This window comes from Phascolarctos cinereus, unplaced genomic scaffold (genome assembly GCF_003287225.1).
Source record: "Phascolarctos cinereus isolate Bilbo 61053 unplaced genomic scaffold, phaCin_HiC Scaffold_4;HRSCAF=312, whole genome shotgun sequence".
NCBI lineage: Eukaryota > Metazoa > Chordata > Mammalia > Diprotodontia > Phascolarctidae > Phascolarctos > Phascolarctos cinereus.
This window is the reverse complement of record NW_027555847.1, coordinates 45,005,439-45,027,776: the sequence shown is the minus strand read 5'-3', so window position 1 is coordinate 45,027,776 and position 22,338 is coordinate 45,005,439. Positions and strand designations below refer to the sequence as shown.

The following is a 22,338-nucleotide window of genomic DNA, read 5'->3' as shown; positions in this document are numbered from 1 at the left end:
AAAATTAATTTGTGAATTTTTTTTTAATGTTTACATGCTCTACTTCCTCCTCTCAGTAGTATGTTAAGCTGATGGAGCATTATTTAATTTTGTCTTTATATCTCCAGTGCTTAACATTATATCTTATACTTTTTGTTTTGGACTTAAGAGTTATATAAACTTTCACAAGGAAACTCCTCTGTACTGATTCAATTAGCCACCTAATGCACCTCTGTAGTGTTTAGTCTTAGAGATTTTTCTGATGCCACTCAGAGGACAAGTGACACAGGTAACCTTTATTAAAGGCAGAACTTGAACCCAGGTCTTCTTGGCTCTGAGGATGGTTAATTGTCCACTGGAATACATTGCCTCTATATCTTGCACATAGTGCTGGGAATTGGACCTGCGATTTCTTGGGCATAAGGAACAATCAGGTAAGGAAACTCCTACGATTGTAAGCTGGCACCTTCTCTACAGCTTGCCTAGAATGATAGGCGGTGTTGAATGACTTTTCCAGGGTCACAAAGCCAATGCATGTCAGAAGCAGGATGTGAAATGAGGTTTTCCTGGCATTAAGGGTGGCCTCCCATCTATGACCCCATGCTGCCTTTCTTGCCATGCCTTGTACAAAGCAGTGCTTAATAAACACTAGTTGAATTGGAAACAAAACAAAGCAGAACCCCAACAGTCATGGAGTGTTCTTTGCCTTCTCATTGTATTAATATTACAGAAATAAAAGCTACAATTGGGGGGGGAGGTATATATGTGTGTGTGCGCATATGTGACTATGTGTCTATTCAGTATTCAATAATCTTGAGCCTGTCTTACGTCTCCAAAGGCCCTGCTAACAAGACCCTCATTTACACATGCCTGCAGGTCAACCTGTATTTCTAAACTTATCAGCATAGAGTTCATTATTTCTGCCTAAACCCTTAGTCCATTTAAAAGAAGAAAATCAGATTCAAACAATGGTCCAGAAATAATGAAACAACAGAGAAGCTCTGTCCCTGTAGGCAGGCCAACATAAAATACATCCCAGGCCAGAATCTGAACTAATTTGCAACCTAAGAATCTCTTACAGGCAGTGAAAATTATTTCTAATAAGCCACAGGTGTCTGCCTCAGGAGGCGAGGGGATTGTGAGAGGCTCTTATCCTACCATTCTCGAATCCATAATCTCTGAATGAGGATAAAGGCCTTGCTAGGTCCTTCCTAGGTCCTTCCTAATCCTTGCAGTGCTGAAATGCCACTGGGCTGGGTCATTTGGGCAGGTAAAAACTGATACTTAACAAGGTCACAAGGGTTTAATGGAGATTTCCAGGAGCCAGACTTTGCCCTAGGATGGACCCTCACATTCTTTATCTGGTATTCTGGATTTAACTCCCTTAAAAATAAAATGAAATGAACCAGAAAGCCATTTGACCAAAGCCCAGGTGAAACACAAATTACTCTCCCCCTCTCTCTGCCCCGTTGGGAGTGTCTAACCTCAGGCTGATTCATTTTCCACTGTGACATTTGAGAATGTCTTTCTCACATCACTGAGAGGGGGATGTGGTCACCTCAGCTTCCCGAGACCCTTATTACAGAGATAAACCCTAGTTGTCGATGGTGCTTTTCTATCCTCTGCTCCCCTTCTTTTCTTTACAGATTCGGCTGCAGTGCCCTTTAAAAAGCTGAGAATCACAAACAGAAAATTGCTCTACTCCCAGGCCCTGAAAGGAGTAAATCAATAGACACACAGGAGCATACAGAGGAGATGGAAAGCTATCAAGCCAGAAGGTCTGAGGTTGGCTGTTTAGAGGAGAAGCCCTCCCTACTTCTCCTTACATACTGGTGGCTTTGGGTTTTTCAAAAAGCGAAGTTTATGTCCTTGCTACTGGTTTGCTAACTTTGTTTTGGGGAAGTTACTTCATTTGTGTTCTCAAAAGAGCCCTCTTTTGAAATTTTGGGTGAACCTATTTATCCTTCAGACTAAACAGTAACTTGGTCTCAGAGCCTTAGAGGGAAGCGTGAACTCTGACCTCCAAACCTGTGGGATCCTTAAGAGAGATCTTGCAGAGTTTGCTGCTTCCCAAGGTCCCTACCATTATGGCTTCCGTATGTCATGGCATAGCTATTGGGTTTCACTGGAGTGGACTTCCAGGGTATAATGGCGGGGGAGGATCTTAAGGTATATATGTGTGACCATTCCTTTGGCAGTCTGGTGAAGCTTATGGAACCCTTCTCACAAAAATACGTTTAAATGAATAAAATAAAATAAATAGGATTACAAAGGAAATTACAAATACGATCATCAAAATTATTTTTTAAAAAGTTCACAGATCCTAGGGGAAGAAACCTGGTATGGACTCCACTTAAGCAGAAAAGATAGGAAAACCAAACTATCTCAGGAAGATAAAATGTGAGATTGTGGGTGGTTTAAAAAATAAACGCATGGTAATTTATTGGTCTTATTCACTGATTAAATTTTCTTTTAGACTGGTACTTGCAAATTCCTCTTGATATTTAATGTTATTTTCTGTGAAATGAGGTAGATGATATTATTTAAGAACATCAAGTATTACTAATTTAAAGATTTAATAGTCTAATTTATTGGTGTTTTAGCTGCTCATCTGAACATTATCCTAATTAAAGAGAGGATTAATTTTCGGTTGCAGGATTCTTTTATCTCTGAGGTAAGAATAGACAAACCATAGTGGTTTGCTTAAAAACAAATGAACAGTAATCATTTTCTACACTCAGACCAAGGACAAATTAGTGGCTTTTCCTAGATCAGATCTCACTGATCATTCTTGCTCCTAAATTGTGTGGTGCAAAGAGATATTTGCGGCCATTAGAAAGGCTTTATAAATGTAAACAGCTTGAGGGCAGGAGCGATTTGGTTTTTTGTCCCTATATCCCCAAAACTTAGAACAGGTCTAGTTGAATCCATTAGTTTGAGGGGAATGTGACCCTGATCAAACTTCTACCAGGTCACATGCCTCAGTAGATAAATATATTAAACCCCCCCCCCCCCCCCCCCCCCCCCGCTCTCTCTTAGTGCTCATTTCTCTATCTCTGATTATTTTTCGCTCCTCCCTCCCCACTATGTGTATATCATGGACTCTTCCCTTGGTCTCTGAGATGTAGTTATATTTCTTGCAGGTATATAGTCGGACTAAAGAAGGCTTCATTCCAGAAGCTCTTTTGATAGGTCTATTTCTGGCATGATGTGGTTTCACTGTAATTTTGTCTCAAATTTGTTTGACCAAAAGAAAAAAAATCAGTTTGCATGATTAATTCAGGCGTTTGGCATTAATCTGGCATTTGCAGTTCATTTTGGTTCTATTCCTTCCTGGCTGGTTCAGCCTTTTCCCCAAGCTATCGTTGCCATGCTCTAAGAGAATCCAGAAAATGTCCTGAGTGGAACCTAGAATCGTAGACCTTTTCCTTGTTGATTTTCATCTCTGGTTCTCTTATCCAATCCATGTAGACTGGATCTTCCCAAAAGCCATTTTAAGAAAACTGGAGAAACTCTTGCCAGCTATGGTAAAAGTAGCACCTAAGCAGGATGAAGCAATTCATTTAACTTCCCTCAAACTAGATGCTCTTAATCCAAGGTACTGCTGGGCTAGTGACCTAAAGCTCTAACTTTGAGCCAAAACGAGGTATCCAAGCACACTGCTTGATATGCCAGCATCACTCCATTTGTTCTTGTTAATCCAAAGTTGCCTAGGAAGGTAATATTAACTCCAACAGCTTGATTCAGTGTACCCATGGGAGCTGTTTTCATTGGGGGAAAAATTTAATGAATGGCTCATGGCAATTTATGACAATATCATATCAGGAACAGAAACGCCACCTCCCTCCAAACACCTAAACACTTTTTGCATGTTGCTATGTACTGTTTTAAATCTCTGTTACATAGGGCTTCCTAGTTTACCACTCACAGTAATTGTAAACCATTGGGATTTTAATGGATAGCTATGAAAACCCACACTGGAACTGATATTGTAAAATAAGATATTTTTAGGACATTAAAAATCTAAATACCTCTTACAATCAGGTCTGCAGTTGCTGATATCTTGTCCACACTTGTTTGTACCATGCAGACATATTTCCCAGCATGCTTCAGCTGGATACTTCGGATCATCAAATCACCAGCTGAATCCTGCTGATAAAGTAGAGAAAAGTGGCTACAATTACTTTTTAATGAGCTCTAAATATCATTATCACATGAAGGACACTGTGACTAATGGATTTATTTTACACTGGCTGATGAAAACATTAGTAATGCAAGCTATGGCCTGTTAAAAATATGTGAGCCTGCCTGGGAGATAAGAGCGCTAACATTTCCAAAATGCAACTTTGAAGAGACCCAAGGAATCTGATTTGGGTCACTTAAACAGTCTGCCATTTGCAAGTGACTCACCTAAACTTATATTAAGGGCAGCTCTGTCTAAACCCTGTCTATTTCTCCATCCATCCACAATTTATAGACTTCATTGATATTCTCATGTCTTCCAGGCTATTCATATTTATTTGGAAAAGGGAAATGAACACAAATTTAGAGACATCAGCATTTCACTGCACATATTTCTGTCTTATAGGCAGTGTTTTGATTGCTTATATTTTTGTATTGAAAGATTATGAGAACCCCTGTTCTCCAAGGAAAATCTTACATCCCCTAATGTGGAATGGGGCTAATTTGTTTTCCGAATGCCAAATGCATGTTTGATTAGCAGATGTATAAGCTTAATTACATCACTGCATGTATGTCTATGTAGCTCAGAAATATTGCTATACCATTCAGTTGTGGTAGGCTCTTAATAAGTTGAAAGGGATGCCTCCTTGGGAGGCTGAGGATTGTGGCATTTTAATTGAGGAATGCTGCTAAACCTTGAAGTTTGGTTTATATTGAATAAATGAAAACATCTGCCACGGACACGAAATACTTTGATAGTACAGGTATTGAAGTCATGCTTTCTTCTCATCAATCCAAGAGTTAACAGAGAGTCTCTCGGAATCCCTCTCCCCAGTGACTGAGTTTCCACGAACAAGAGAAGGCAGAAGCCAGCAGAGATGTTGGGATTTGCCATCTCATCAGAGTTTTCCAGTGGGACCAGGTCCTCCATCTCCCCCATCCCTGCTGGGAATGGACATGATTCTTTTACTTCCTTCCTTTCAGTTTGCTTCATCACATTCACCTCTACCAGGAGCAATTAAAAGAAACAAGACCTTCCTTTGTGGCAACCAGGAAGGTGATTAAACCCATGCTAAATTATGTCTAAGTGGGCAAGTTAAATGATGCAGATTCCAACCCATGGAGAATGGGGCTGAGTTTTCACACAGAAGCAAATTTTCCACTTGTACTTGGGAGAAAGGCTTAAAAGAGATTTCTGTAATGGCCTCCCAGATCAGACATTTCTCCTTTTTCCTGGATGTTGGGGCTGCAAGCATGGGTTGTGATAGTTGTCTTTAAGCGAAGTGGGGGAATTGTACTCAGGTAGGGGCTTGGGGAGTATTTCTCAATAGTTCTAAGGCAGGGAGATGACATGTCATAATGGTTCCAGTTGGTCTTGGAATCAGGAATAGGAGTTCAAATCTTACTTCTGACACATACGGACTCTGTGACGCTTAGCAAGTTGCAGCTTCTAGATGTCCCCCAGGAAGCTCTGTAAGACTATAACTTGCAGATCTACAGGAGTGTTTTCAAAGGCAGTTCCCCACCCCAACCAGTCAATACCAACAGTCCTCCAGTGAAATGCAAAGTACATAGAGTTGATATCTGAACTCGTGCTAATAAAACTTAACCCTAATTAAATCAGGTCCTGCCCAGAAAAAAAAAGTCCTAAGGAAAATGTTAACACCAGCATTTTCATTAGATTAATTGTGCTAAATGAGCAGCTAGTAAGCTCTATATGAGGCTACCCAGACAGTAAATACTGAAAAGGCAAGAGAGAAACTGATGGCTATCAATGGTGAAAGCCACCATCAGGGAGCAGGGCCTCCTAGGGCTGTCTTCCCAGACTAGGAGTGAATAGTCCTGGATCTGTTCAGGGAATGGTCCTCCATCATCATCATCTAGAATTAGGTAGAGTTGCCATTGCTATCCAAGACCAGAATGTCATCTCTTGTCCATTGCTAGTAGAGATGGAGGACAGGGAGGACCTGGTCCTCCTGGGAAACTTTGATGAGATGTTCTGTGCCTGTCTGGGACCAGAATGTCAGACACCAGACCTCTTACCTCCATGACCCTATCCAGAACCAGAGCCTCAGGCACCAGGGCCCTTACCTCCATGACCTCACTTAGGGCCAGGACTCTGGAACTGTGCCTTTGACCCTACTCCAGCCTATCTAGAACATCAGAACAACCCCTTCTAGGACACTGGACCTGGTCGTTGATCAATCCATAAGCATTATTAAATGCTTACTAAATTCCAGACACTGTGATAAGCACCGAGAATAGAAGGAAAAAACAAAGTAAGTCTTCTCTTTTGAGTTTCATTGTATCGAAATGCATCATCTTCTGCATATCTGGCAGCAGCTGTCCACTGGCTCCTGTTTCCTCCAGGAATTGAGCACCTGGTTCAACATCTTTCTCTTCATCCCCAACTCAAGTTTTCATGCTTAGGGACTCAGATATGAACCCTCAAACACCTTGGCCTTCCAGTTCACCAACATACATAACCCATTGCTTACATTTTAATTGCACCTCAGTCACACACCTGGCTAATTATACTTCTACTCCATCTATCATATGTGACAATTTTTTTTTAAAGAAAAGATGAAATGGCAAAAATGTACTTGGGAAGAAGCTTGGCTATACTCAGGGGAGTGCAGGAGATGGTTCTATTCCTCTTTGATCCAAAACTGCAATTCTTCTATGTCACTATAACCTCTTGTCCTTCCATCTCTCTCTGGGCCTCATTCTCTTAACTAATTCTTTGCCCTCACAAGCACCTCTACTCACTCCTGCCATCTCTCCCTTTCTTAGCAATCATCATTGCTCTGACCTAATTTTTCCTCTTTGCAGTCTCGAACCTTGACCTGTGTGCAAATATACCCTATTCCCTGAATCCTATTAACAATCAGGCCTTACCAAACCCTAGCACAGGTGGGGAACTGCGCCTTGAGGCAACATGTGGCCCTTTAGGTCTTCCAGTGCAGCCCTTTGACTGAATTCAAACTTCCAAATCTGTATCCAAAGTTTGGATTCAGTAAAAGGGCCACACTTGAGGACCTAGAGGGCCACATGTTGCTTTGGGCTGCAGGTTCCCCACCCCTGCCCTAGCCCCTTGCTATTCTCACCATTGGCCTGTTGAGACCAAATACCAAAGCTACAAAACTGTGCTAACTAGGTCCACTTTGGATCTGCCAGCTGATAAAAAGTATAAGGAGCAATGTTAATAAAACATTTTAGAGTTTGCAAAGTACATTGTGTATATTATCTGCCAATCCTTTTATTCTTTTTTTTTCCTCGGCAATTGAGATTAAGTGACTTGCCCAGAGTCACACAGCTAGTAAGTGTCAAGTGTTTAGTCTGAAGTCAGATTTGAACTCAGGTCCTCCTGACTTCAGGGCCAGTGCTCTATCCACTGCACCACCTAGCTGCCCCCAAATCCTTTTATTCTTCCCCAATTGACTCTATCACATTCCTCACAGCTGCTCTGGATTCCTTTTCTCCTCAAACCTTCCCTCTCTCTTCGAATCCACCTCTTAGCATCCTTAGCCTTCTTCAAGGCGCAGCTCCTATAATACCTTCTCCAGGAAGATTCTCTTGTACCCTCAGTTGTCAGAGAACTCTCTCTTCTCAAATCATGAAAGTTATGTTTACCTATTTACATTTTGTCTTTATATTCTCAGTATTACGCATGGTGCTTTGCATGTTGTAGGGCCTTATTAAATGCTTACTGGATTATATTGGATGTTACATTTTGGGAAGGTGGGATTCCACACTAGTTTTAAAGGCAAATTATCTATACTGGACAAATTATTCATTTTATTCACCATTTTAATTGTTATAAAGAAAATTACTATATACCAGGGGAGTCTATCTTAATAAAAATGCTCCACTCTGTGAATTAAATTATAATCTACTGATTAAAATTTTTGACCTGCTTTCTATCAAAACTTGAAAAAAATTGAGGTTAAGGTAGACTATAATAGCAAGAAACAGGAATGACCTATTTTCTCTAAAACCCTTCAGGTCATACTGACAATGAAATCATCATTCATTCATTCGTTTGTTCATTTGACAAACATTTATTAGTCATGCTTATATGTAAGGCACCATGACAGTATAAAAGAGGTTATAAAAATACATAAACTAAAATCCCTGCCCTTGAGAAATTCCTAATCTAGTAAGGAAAAAACTAATAAATTATTACAATTAATAAAATAAAAATTAATGCAAAATTAATTATAATACAAAGTAGAATGCTACATCACTAGATATGGTCAAAGAGATTTAAAAGAGGGAGAGATCACTTGCAGTTAAGGGAATAAGTGAAAGCTTAAAGGAGGATATGCTACTTAAGTTGGGACTTGAAGAATGGGTATATTTCAATAGGCAGAGATGAGTGTGGACTATCCCAAGAGAAAGGAGTGATGGGAGCAAAGGCATGAGGAGAAAAAGTTTTTATGTGATAGAGGAGTGGCAAAATAATCCAGTTGGCTTGGATGGAGTAGTTGTAAGGGAAGCAATGTAAGACAAGGCTAGAAAGGTAGATCTGGGCCATGCTATAGAAATCTTTGACTGCTGGGCTAACGAGTTTGAATTATATCTTCTATTGGCAATGGGAAAGGCAGAGATCACTGAAAGGTTTGAGCCAGAGTGTTAAGCAGGACTGTGGTTTATAAAGCTTTCCTTGGCACAGGAGTGCATGATGATGCAGAGAAGTGACTGGAACAGGAGAGAACCCAACTAAGAAGTTATTGCCAGCATAGAATTGGACAAAAGTGTTCTTAATTATATCTTTTATTTTTTCTTCATTTGTTGATTTCTCCTTTCTGATACTAGTAATTTCTTCTTCTTAAACACACTGGTTAATGGTTTGTTCAAGGAATTGCTGGAGTTAGCTTGAACTGGCCCCTGAAGGTCAATTGTTAAATTTTCAGTGTGAGCATTTACACTTCTGAAATAAACAAATGCTCCAAATCAGTGCTTGATTTTTTTGTTTTCTTCATTGTTTAGACTTAAGAAATTGACGAGAAAATGTAAATAATGCAGATTAAACTTCAAAGTACCACATTTTTTTTTCTCAGAGAGTTGGTTGTTAAACATTTCATAGTACATGTCACTTTCTTTTCTTCTTCAAAAATCCAGCTCCTCGTTTTATTTATTTAATCAATTTTTCTTCTTTCAATTTTGTTAATTTCTTCATTGATTTTGAGGATTTCTATTTTGTTGTTTAATTTGGGTTGGGACAATGGGGAATAGAGCTGGGATGAGAATGAAAATTAAGGGGTGGTGCATTAACAATTTTTTTTCTTCTCCCCAATTATGGCCTGATCCATTCCTGTGGGGGCTTAACAGTGCTACCTTCCACCGATTTTTTTTTTGTGTGCAAAGTGCTTTGTAAACCTGAAAATGCTATATACAGGTAGGTTGTTTTTGCTAGACAAAGATGAAGTAAAATTTTCTGCAAAAATGTGACAGGTCTGGCATAACCAGCACTATTTTCAGCAAACTGACTTAGGAAATAAAGAGTTTAAAATGGACTTGAGGGTAATTTTGCCTGCCATTTATACATTTCCTGCAGCCCCAGAAACATTATTTGTTTCCTCTGTTGCTAATGTTCTTCTATCCCATACTTTCCAGCCTATTTCTGAAATTTACATCTATTGCTCAGAAATGCCTGGTTTGCTAACAACTGATTGGGGGGGGGGGGTGGCGGCAATGACAATGTCATGTATAGATTACTCCTAAATGAGGTGTAAATGAATGTTCAGCCTTATTAGAAGAGCCTGGCTTAATGCCTAAATTCATCACAATTTATTTTCTTTGGGAGACTATTTTCTGTAAAAAACAATCTACCTTTTGAGAATGTTTATTGGAAGCCTTGAATAAGGAAAAGATTTGATTATTAGTACATCTGCTTGAAATATATTAAAGTATGAAGAACAATACCTTGGTAAATTTGGTAATTTCTCTCAATTTACACTTCCCTGTTCTTTCAAACATCTTTAATCCCCTTTCCTTGCAATTTCCCCAAAAATGTTAGGGAAGTTTCACTGGATACTCTCCAATAGAATACAAACTGATACTTTGTATTTATAAATTGCTCTACAATTCACCAAGCATTTTCTTCAGAATGATTTCACATTTATTAAGGGTGCATAGTGCCATTACTGTTCTCTCTTTTTTATAGAGCAGAGAACTGAGGTTAAGCATTTGCCCAAGGTGGAAGTCACATGATTAACGTAGGAATGACAAAGCAAGATTTGAACCCAGATTTGGGGGATCCTAACCCAGGACAATTTCTGCTAGGCTCCTAATACACTCTGCTGCTGCTATAAGCATTATCTTTAATGACTTCTGGTGGTGCTAATGAGCTTACTCAACAACCTAAGTGCAGGGAAGGAAGCTGCCACGGGCAGTTTGCTGAATCTGCTGTTCAGTCATTTTTTAGCTGTGTCTGACTCTCTGTGATTCCATTTGGGATTTCCTTGACAAAGATACTGCAGTGGATTGCTATTTCCTTCTCCAGCTCTGTTCATATATGAGGAAACTGAGGCAAACATGTTGAAGTAACCTGTCAAGGGTCATCCAGTTAGTAACTCTCTGAGGCCAGATTTGAACTGGGGAAGATGCATCTTTCTGACCAGGCCCAGTGCTCTCTCTACTATGCCATCTAGCTGCCCTTGATGAATCTGCTTCTATGATATATTGGTGCAGAATGAAGTAAAAGCGGTCCTCATTCCTAAAATGCATCCCTACAATCCTCTTTATCTCTGATGCTCAGAATTCTTAGCTTCAGTCACGCACCACATCATCTGTGTAGCCTTCCCTGATGTTCTCAGCTGTTAGTGTTCTTGCCTTCCTCAAACTACCTTATATTTAAGGTAACATATTCACTGGGGAGACAGGGTGGGCAGTGGAATGGTTTGAATCCTGTCTCTGACAACTAACTTATGTAACTGTAGGCAATTTGGTTAAACCTCTCTGGGCCTCATTTTCTCCGTCTATAAAACAAAGAGGTTATGCTAGATGACTTCTAAGGTCCCTTGTAGACCTAAATCTATGATTCTTTATTTAATGCTGCCTACTCCCTCCCACCACAAAGCAATTGAATGTAAACATCTTCAAGGCTGAGCCTATTTCATTTTTACATTTGCATATCCCCAGCTCCTGACACAGTGGTTTGCTCATAGTAGGTGTTTAACAAACATTTGGTGGATTGAAATTAATTGAATGAGAAATCCTGAAAAATCAAAGGAGAGATTAACAAAATTGGAAGAAAAAATCACTATTGAATTAATAAATAAAACTAGGAGTTTTTTTTAAAAAAATGCAATAAAATAGCCATTAGCTAACTTGATTTTTTAAAAAAAAGAAAACTAAATTACTAGCAAAAAAAAGGAGAAAAGTTAAATTCACAATGGAGCAGAAATAAAATATATTATTAGGACCTATTTTGCCCAATAAAATTGGCCATCTAGATGAAATGGATATTTACAGAAATATAAATTGCCCAGATTAATAGAACAGAAAGTAGAATAATTAAACTTAATCAAATGCTTAAGAATTTCCTCGAAAAGTATCTCTCAGCAAAAATCTCAGATATACTTTTTAAAAGAAGCAATAATTTTAATTATCTCTTAAATTGCTTTTAAATTAATTTGTGTCACCTTAGGAAATTGGACAGATTTTGGTCTTCCATTGGATGTTTAATATTAATACTTACCCCTCCTACTCTTTCAAAATGGTCACCATCTTTGTCAAAGTCAATCAGGCGTCCATTGAATGACCAAGTAAACACAATGTCCAGTGAGTGGTCATGGGATACTTGGCAAGGCAGGACAATGCTTTCTCCAACAGTAACATCCATACTGGAGGGTGGCACCAGAAGGCGGGTTGGATCTGGAAACAACAACAACAACAACAAAAAACCAAAAACAAATAAACAAACCAGAATACTAATGAGACTCTGTGGAGCTCAAGCACCAATGAATATTTCAAGCAAGCCATTTTGAGAGAAGGTTAGAAAGTGAAAAGCTTAGATTCTATTTAGTCAGTTATTTTAAACATGAACAAAAAAAAGATTTGTTTATTCATTTATTCAACGCATTTCAACCAATACTCATAAAGTACAAAATACTGTAGGTCCAAGGACACTCCTTGTTTTCAAAGACTTTACATTCTTCTTAGAGGTTTGACATAACATGCCAGCTAGTCAGTCAACCAGTAAACATGGATTAAACACCTACTATGTGCCAGGCATTGTGCAAGCTTTGAGGATACAAAGATGGTTGAAAGACAATCCCTGCCCTCAAGGAGTTCCTAGTCTAATGGGGGAGACAACATGTATAAAACAATGTACAAATTCTATACCGAATATCTTGGAGATAATCACCAGAACTGATTGAGCACTAGAATTAAGGGAGTTTGGGAAAGGCTTCTTAAAGAAAAAGAAATTTTCGCTGGGACTTGACAAAACCCAGAAAAGTCAGAAGGTAGGGATGAGGCTGAAGAGAATCCCAGGGACAACCAGTGAAAAAGCCCAGGGCTGAGGAAGAAGTGTCTTGTTTGGGAAATAGAAAGAAGGTTAGTGTCAATAGATGACATGTACATAGTTGGGGAGAGGGATTATAAACATGTATAATATGTTGTATAAAGCAAATACAGAGTAATTTTTTTGGTGAGGTGGGGCACTAACAAATGGGAAGGAGGAGGGTCTCAAAAACAAAGATATATTCAGTGCCTACTAGGGTTAGTGCTAGGTGCTGTGGGGATAATTTTTGGGAGAGAAGTCTGGTCCTCTGAGTTTACCTATGTATTTACAGAGCCCGCTATTGAGGAAATTCCTGCCTCCAATACAGATCGCAAATATTCCATTATTTAGTCTTAGGGAGGCTTGTCTGGGGGTTTGTAGCCAGTATGTATTAGAGGCCAGACTTAAACTCAGGTCACCCTCTCTTGAGGACTTGACTCTAGGCCTATTCTTTAGCTGGTTACCTCTTAAGTTGTGGGAGATACAATGATGAGCAAAGCCTGCCTTCAAAGAGCTTGCACTCTTGTTATTCATCCTTTGTTTTTGTTTTTTCTTTTTTTTTTGGCTAGGCAATGGGGTTAAGTGACTTACTCAGGGTCACACAGCTAGTATGTATTATGTGTCTGAGGACAGATTTGAACTCAGGTCCTCCTGAATCCAGGGCCGGTGCTCTATCCACTAAGCCACCTAGCTGCCCCCATCCTTTGTTTTTGAAGAGGACCAGTGATATCATGAGTTCCTGTCTTGACTTGAGTATGAACTGGATTTAAGTGAGACAGACTTACACAAAGTCATCAGCCTCACTCTCTTCCAGAGTCACTGAAGTCCAGTGGCAAGACAAAAGTAAAGACAGTGGGTGAGGGCCTGGGATGCAATGGATGACCTTGGTGTCTTTGACATCTGACCAGGCTCTGAGAGCTGAAGCTGGTTCAGCTCATCTGCTGAGACAGTTTTACTGGGTAGTGGCTGCTGTGCATGCTACAGCTTCTTGGAGCCACAAGTGAGAGTTGGGTGGCAGATAGACACCAAAGGAGCAGCCCAGAAAAGGGCTTGGCAAGTCCTCATGCCAGAGGTACTAGTCCTCCTTGAATGCCCCATGCAACCCTTGCAATCCTGCAGAGAACAACCAAATACACTTTGGCTCTTTTGGGAAAACAGGGGTAACTGATGAACAACATGAGAATCAAAGTGTAGCTGCTTTTACTTACTATTGGATGAGCCAAATCGAATGTGAGATGCACAGGAAAAAGCAGAGGTAGCCTGCCAGTCTCCCTGCAATGGAGTCATGGTGGGCTGTATCTATGGTATGAAATTTAAAGCATAGGATCCAGAGATGGAAGACACCTTAGAGATTGCCTAACTTTGTAGAAATACGGGCTCAAAATTTTAACCAGACATAAATACAGCCAGGTCATAGGATAACTGATTTAGTACTGGAAGAGGTCTCTAGTCCAAACCTTATTTTAGAGAGGGTCCAGGGAGAACATATCCAAGGCCACACTGGTAACTGTGGCAACATTGGGATTAGAAGCCTGGTACTTTGCAGAATATTCTGACTGCAGAGCCAGTCTTCTTTCCACTGTATCACACACACTACATCATAACAACATATTTAACTTATGGGGGAAGAAGATAGTAAAAAAAAATAATACTATTCTAAGTAAAATCTTGAAGTAAAAATGACTGTTGCTGATTTCTCCAATACACATATGGTTTCTCCACTCACTGACCAAACATTTCTGAAGTACTTATGCGTGTAGTAATCTGCTGGGTCTCAGCAGGGCCATAAAGGAAGGAAGGCAGAGGGTCTGCCTTCAAGGAGCTTACCATCTTCTCCGAAAGCTTAGGCTCAGACGGAGACCAATTCCAAGGTTCTGCATGAGAAAGAAATAGTAGTCTGGCAGAGAAGAGATGGTGAGGGGAAAGCTGACTTCAGAGAAAAATTATCATAGAGGTGAAGCTGGTCATGGACCATTGTAATAACAATGAAATCACTGCAGCCGGCAGTTTGCAAGCAGAAATGATTTCATGCCTATAAAAACCGGCTCTGCAGACTTTGAGCCGAAATATAAAAAAAAAGTGGGTGAAAAGTCAAAAATCCGGTGTCAGCTCTTAAAAAAATGCCTTGCCTCCTTGTATCTGGATGGAGACTCAGGGAGCAATAGGGTGCTAGCACCTTCTTCAAAGCCCAGGGCAATTGGTGCCTGAAGCTCACCGCTGCAGTTAGCTTTTCTTTTCTTTTTAAATGTATTTATTTTTACTTTTCAATATTCACTTCCATAAGATTTTGAGTTTTAAATTTTCTCCCCCTCCAACTTTTCCCCCCAACCCAGAAGGTGTACAATTCTATATAGGCTCTACATACACATTTATGTTAAGCATATTTTCCCATTAGTCATGATGCAAAGAACAATTAGAACTAATGGGAGAAACCACAAGAATGAAGCAATAAAACAAATGATCCAACCATTTTGGAGTGCAATTTGGAACTATGCCCAAAAAGCTATAAAATTGTGCATACCCTTTGACCCAGCAATACCACTTCTAGGGCTGAATCCCAAAGAGATTATAAAAACGATAAAAGGACCCACATGGACAAAAATATTTATAGTAGCTCTTTTTGTGGTGGCAAAGAATTGGAAATTGAGGGGATGTTCGTCAGTTGGGGGGATGGCTGAGCAAGTTGTGGTATATTAATATAACGGAATACCATTGTGCTATAAGAAATGACGAGCAGGCAGACTTCAAAAAAACTTGGAAAGACTTGCATGGACTGATGCAGAGTGAAATGAGCAGAACCAGGAGAACATTGTACGCAGTAACAGCCACATTATGGGATGACGCACTTTGATCATCTTGACTCTTCATTGCAAGGCAAGAATCTAAGACAACTCCAAAATTCGCACAATGGAAATTGCTATCCACATGCAGAAAAAGAAATACAGAATCTGAATGCATATGGAAGCAAACGATTTCTTTGTTGTTTTGTTTTATTGCAGCTGGCTTTTCTAGAGAAATGCCATGCATCCCTTTTTCACTTGTAGGAATGGAGGCTGTGTTCTGACCATAGCAGAAGGTCCAGATTCCTTAACAAAGGTGTACCTTGAAGGCAGGGACTATTTGGCTTTTGTCTTTGTAGTCTCAGTACTTAGTTGCCTGGCATACAGTAATTGCTTAATAATTACTACTGGGTGAAAGAAAAGAACCTTCTCCAGCACAGGGAGTGTACAGGCTGATACAGGTTGATGAATCCGCTAAGATCTTCTTATGGAATCTATACACTTAGTTGTAAAGCAGCATGAACCAAGCAACAAGCATTTATTAAGCTCTTACTGTGTGCCAGGCAATGTGCTAAGCTCTAGAAATATAAAGACGAAAGTGAAGTTTTAATCTTTGCCTTCAAGGAGCTCATATTGGGAAAACAACATGGTACATATATAGTTATATACAAAATGAATACAATGTGACTTTTGGGGAAGGGTAGCACCAGCTATGGGGAGGAGTAAAAGTATAATGGTGCCTGGTAGAAAGGAGGTGCCCAAGTTGAGTCTTGAAAGAAATTAGTGGTTTAAGAGAGGAAGGTGAAGAAGGAATGTGTAAGGAATCCCTTATACATGGGGTGGGGTAGGGGTACAGTACCCCCGCAATCTGGGAAATCTGCTTAAATTTTTTGGTCCTCCCTTCGTACCACAGAAGAAGTCTGATTTATTATGGCATTAAAAGACAAAATATGCTGATATTACACGATGTTATAAATATATTTTCTGAGTTTCTAAACTTTTTCTGTGTCATCTGCCGGCCTTCACATGTCATATGCGGCTTACACAAAACTCCCACAAAATTTCCATTTAATTTCTTATGCCAACCTGTGATATATCAAAAGTGTGACAGGGAAAGGGATGGGGAATGGTGATGGTGGAAGGAATAACTATTCCAGGCATGGAGGACGATGGGTGAAATGCATGGAGAAAGGAGATGAATTGTTGAGTGCATAAAGGGCAGTAACAATGTACAATAAGGTTGGAAAGGTGGTTTGGGGCCAGGTTGCAAAGGTCCTTAAATACCTAACAGGAGAACTTATATTTGATAGTAGGAGCCACTGGTATTTGAGTTGAGGAGAGGGATGGACAGATCATGCTCTAGAGAAATCATTTTGGCAATTGCAGGGAGGGGTTGGATAGGAGAGAGACTTGAGAAATAAAACCAAGAAGACAATGCAATAATGATAAGGTGATGAGAGAATAAACAAGTTGAAGGTGTTCTACAGGCACTGGGCAGGACTCCTTGGAATTAGAGGTAATTAAACCAAAGAAGGCCCAAACTCTGCCAGCTATATGACTTTGCTCAGTCATGTTTATTCAGTCCTTCTGGTTCCAGTGTCATGAATTTGGATACTCTTCCACACAAAAGATTTCAATGCAAGCATCCATACACAAATAACCAGTGACGGCTTCTTACTGAAATAAAAATGGCTCCTTCTTTTGGTTTTAATTTCATAGGATTATATTTCTTGCCTCTACAACGGAGGATCATTTCTGCTACTGTTTGGTACCTGGAACTCTCCAAGGCAATTAGAACTCAGGATGTGACTTGGTGCCTAGATTTGGTTGTAATTCAAGAGCACTGACAAAGAGGGTGGATGCCATTACAAGTTTTCCTGCATGAGGTTGGCTCATCCTACAGAAATTCAGCAATTCTGAGCACTGGGGTGGGGGAATTTGAGTAAACAGACTTCCTGCTGAGTGCTTAACTAATCCCAGAGTTCAATAATAGGTCATTTTATTTTATTTTATTTTTGTAGTACAGAGTCTTCTATAAGATTAACAGAAGACAGATGTTAATTGTTTTTGTTTTTAACTCATCAATCACGTCAATTCAGGAAAGGAGTTAATTACAAACAAACTATTAATGCTCAGATCAATTACATGGATTCCATTTATTAAGGAGGAAAGAGCCCTGAATCTGGAGTCAAGGTACTTGGGTTTAAATCCTGCCTTTGGGCCCAGGGTGGTGGTAAACTCCTGCAAGCTGTGCTACTGGAGGAGGCTATTGGGCACAGGATTGTAGTTGCTTAGATGGAAGGCTGGAAGGGACCTTAGAAGTCATTCAAACTCCCTCATTTTACAAAGTCCCAGAGAAGTAAAATGACTTGCTCAGAAATTAGGTCCCATGATGCCAAGGTCAAAGTTCTTTCTATGGTATTATGTTATCTCCATGCAAATATGGGGAAAGAATTCATTTTTCACTATCAGGATTCTAAGCTCAAAACCTGCAATAGTTCTCTGAGTCATAGTGTTAGAGATAGAAGGAATTGTAACGATCATCTATCCCCACTCCCTCTGGAAAGTGTACAGAATCTGAGAGGGCAAGTGACTTGCTAAGGAAGGAAGAAAACAAACATTTATTAAATGCCTCCTATGTGCCAAGCACTGTGCTGAACATTTTACAAATGCTTTTTCATTTGATCCTCACAACAACCTTGGGAGGTAGGTGATATCATCACCCTCATTTTACAGTTTAGGAAACTGAGGCAGAGAGAGGTTAAATCATAATAAGAAGAATAACTAACATTAATATAGTGCTTACTATATGCTAGACCCTGCACTTAAATGCTTTACAATTTCTTTCTCACAACAACCCTGGAAAGTAGGTACTTTTATCACCCCCATTTTATAAATGAGGAAACTCTGGCCAACAGAGGTTAAGTGACTTACCCAGCGTCATACAACTAGTAAGTGTGTAAAGCTAGGTTTGAACTCAGGTCTTCTTGACTCTAAGCCCAGTATTCTAGCCACTGAGTCACATCACTGCCTCTAACATAGGTAGCATATAGCAGAGCCTTGATTTAAACCTAAATCTCCTGTTTCCTAGTCTAATACTTCTTTTACTGCATGGATCTGATTTACACTGATGTTTAATTCCTGCCTGTTACAACATTCTAACAAACAATGAATTCAACATTGTCTTATCCTTTCCATTCGTAGAGTGCATAGTTCTCTTTCCATCCACATGGTTCTTTAGTGGGACAGTACTAGTTGTAGCCTTATTGGATATTTCTCTATTGAAAGGGCTTCATTTATAAAGACACGTATTGGAATAAGTTTAATTTGTCATGGTCTGGAAGATTTTTCGCAGGTTTACAGGCAGCTAGTCTCAAAGGATTCAGTGCACATTCTTGTAGGCAAAGCGATTTCCCCTAGGAATGATGAATCTTTTCCATTAAGTATTCAACACATTACAATGAGGTATTAGGTCATACAATAAGTTTGCCCTTTTCTTGGAAAATGATGGCATAATGATCCTGTAGATAGGGCTACAACATGTGTGATTTGATTGCACTTTACTAATAAGGACCACCAAGGTGGGCATTTCATAGGACCGTGAACTATTAGAAATAGAAGGGGCTTTAGAAATTACCCCACCCAATACTCTCCTTTTATTAATGAGGGGATGGGGGCCCAGAGAAGGCAGATGACTTGCCCAGGTTCACACAGCAAGCAATAGATCTGAGATTCAGATCTGGTCCTTTGAGTCCAAATCATTCTTCTTCTTACTATACAATGCTGACTTTCTACTATAAATGGCTAACTAATACCTCTCTATAACCCAAAGAGTGTTATGTCAGAATTATAGGTGCTCTTATGAATATTGCTAGGTACTGGGTTCTAATAAAGAGGTAAATCACGTGTATGACATTGGTTATATAAAATAGGTACCATCATAGTTATGGTAGCATAGAAGTAATGAGCTGAAGTAAAATGTTCTTATATACAGCTGTACAAGGTGGACATTGTGCTTTTGAGGCCCAAAATGGATGGGAAGAAAGAGATAGCATGTTATGGTGGAAAGGGAACTAGATTTGAAGTCAGAAAAACCTGGATTTTAATCTTCTCTCTTATTAGCTGTTGTTATTACCTTTGCCCAATCATTTTGCTTCTCTGGGCCTCAGTTTCCCCACCTATTAACTGAGAGGTTTGGATTAATTTATCTCTTAAATCCCTTCCACATAGGGCCTTATAATCCTGTAAGTACCTCTTAGGAGAGGAATCATTGGATCATACATGCAGAACTGAAAGAGACTCCAGAAGTCATCAAGCCCAATACTTCTTATTTTATGGATGAGGAAACTGACTGGAGAAGTTAAGTGATCTGTCTTCTGTTAAACCTCGACTATAGGGCTGCAGTGGGATTTGAACCCAGGTCTCTCTGAGTCCCAGTCTAGCATTCTATGACTACTGCATGATCTTGTGGGGATAGGGATTGGTGCTTTGCCAAGTATATGCCCATGACCCAACCTTGGTAAGATTGGGAAGCAGAGTTGAACTCTCCCATTAACTGTCAAGATGCCTTAAAATCCTCCATGAGCAATTAATTCTTCTCATTTTTATAGGCTCTTCAACCTTCAAGAGTCTAGTATTTGATAGTCTCTTTGGAGGAAAAATCACCTTTGACATCATCAGCTAACACCTTGGTGGGAATTAGACAGAGAGAAAGAGCCTCTAGGTATGGGATGCAGGGTAAGTAGTGGAAGAAGGAATAAAAGGAAGTAAAGAATCAGTATGGCATGGGATGAGCAATGAGATGGGCCCCAAACTGAACAGGAGATGGAAAGAAGGATGGAGTAAATTTGGGAAATGGGGCAACAGTTCAAATAATTGTAGGCTAATCCCTGAAAAACAACTCCATCTTTTTAACATTAAAATTCTTCTGGTGATGTTATAGCTATGAATCAGTGACTTGCACAATCTCTAAAGAATTAAAATTGTTGGCTGGCCCAAGGGACAATGGAAAGACAAATCTGGAGGGTAAGGAGGTTATTGCTAGCAAGGATTTCTATGCAAGAAAATCCTACAAGATGTCAATCAGGAGATGTGTATCAGAAAAGGAGCTGAGCTAGTCATGTGGTAAAAGTAGCAGATAGAGGTAATTAACTTAAATATTACAATGGTATCACATTACAATAGTATCATAGCACCATAGCATCATAGATCTAGCTGGATGGCACAGTGGATAGACTGCTGAACATACAGTGAGGAACACTGAATTCAAATCTGGCCTTAGACACTTATTAGCCAAGCAAGTCACTTAACCTTTATCTGCCTTGGTTTTCTTATCTGTAAAATGGGGCTAATAATAGCACCTATCTCTCAGGGTTGTTGTGAGGATTAAATTAGATAATAATTATAAAGCAATTAGCACAATTACTGGCATATAGTAAGTGCTATATAAACAGATATTATCAATATTATTTTTAATAATAATATTATTATTATTTCAGAGGACGTCTAGTCTAAACTCCTCACATTTAGGTACTTAGTACTTAGGTACTTAAGCATTTATTAAGTACCTATTATTTGCCAGGCACCTTGGCAGATGCTGACAATACAACAAAAGTGAAATAGTATTTGCACACAAGGAGCTTGCATTCTATCAAGGTGATAACACATCTCTCTCTCTCTCTCTCTCTCTCTCTCTCTCTCTCTCTCTCTATTTCTCTCTCTCTTCATCTCCCATTTAATGTTAAAAAAAAACTAGAAAATTCCATCCAGCATGTTAAATGGACCTTTCCCTTGGAGGACTTAGGAGAAAACATGGATAAGATTTGCATAGCATCAGAAAGCGTGGATGAACTGTGATCTTCAAGGTTGCTGAATATTTAGATTAATTGAAAATATGGATCCACAGAAACAGAATCCATACGAGTGTCAATCATAGAGCACCACATTCTCAAAAAAAAATTAAAATTACAGCTAACCAAAAAGCAATGGGAAGACTCATGACAGTTGCAACATATTGCTAATAAAGATTTAAATGCAAGAAGTGGTATAACAGATAACAGCAAAGACAAGGAAGTCAGGAAGAGAAGTCATGAAGCAACAGCAATGGATAATAGATGGACAATGTGTGCTGTAATAGTATCTGTGAATTATTTAAAGGAGCAGAGGAAAGTCTCCAATACATTAAGTAGACTGTCTATGGAGTCTTTTTTCAGAAAGGCATAAAGGAGATGCTTATGCTGAGCATGCTCATGCTCAGCATGAGAAAACATATGAGATGAGGTTCTATCTGCAGCAGTGGAGAAGGCATTCACACCAATGGGATAGGTTCATAGACATTTCACAGCAAGTTTAAGGAGGGACATTATAACCATTTGAGGTGTATCCAACTTGACTAGGAGGTATTCAAGTAGAAGTGGGTGATCTGTCAGAAATATCAGAGAAGAGATTCTCCAAATGGGCAAGAAGTTGGGTGAGATAACATTTACGGTCCAAAGATTCAATGATCCTAAGATATACTTTTACAAAGCCTTCTTTGACTGCCCAAGTCCTCATTTATCATTCCATCACTTAACTTCTCGGAATACCTATCGTCCATATTGTTTCTTACATACTCAGCATATGCTAGCATGGATTTTTAAAAACAAAATGATAATATGCTTTCTCTCTAACTTGATTGAAAGCACTTGAAAACAAAGACATCTTATACTTGTTTGCATTCTTAGCATCAAGAACAAAACCCTGCACTGAGTAGGTCTTCAACCATTTTTTTCAGTGATGATTTGTTAAAAACAGGACTGGCTGATGAGGATTTGGAGCTGTACCTTGGAGGTACTGGGATACAGATGGAGCTATAGCACTGGGCTCCTCATTATTTAATGCAGATTT

General features: G+C 39.4%; 1 protein-coding gene across 2 annotated transcripts in view; it reads right to left on the bottom strand.

The window, feature by feature from the left end:
- Positions 1-22,338, bottom strand: part of LOC110195628 (contactin-4) — a 1,139,396-nt gene that overhangs the window by 29,205 nt on the left and 1,087,853 nt on the right. For both annotated transcript variants that reach the window (XM_020968471.2, XM_020968474.2), the window contains 2 exons: positions 11,867-12,042; positions 4,011-4,131 (listed from right to left, as the gene is read on the bottom strand). In XM_020968471.2, the coding sequence (XP_020824130.1) occupies positions 4,011-4,131; positions 11,867-12,042 (297 nt within the window). The remainder of the gene's footprint in view (positions 1-4,010; positions 4,132-11,866; positions 12,043-22,338) is intronic.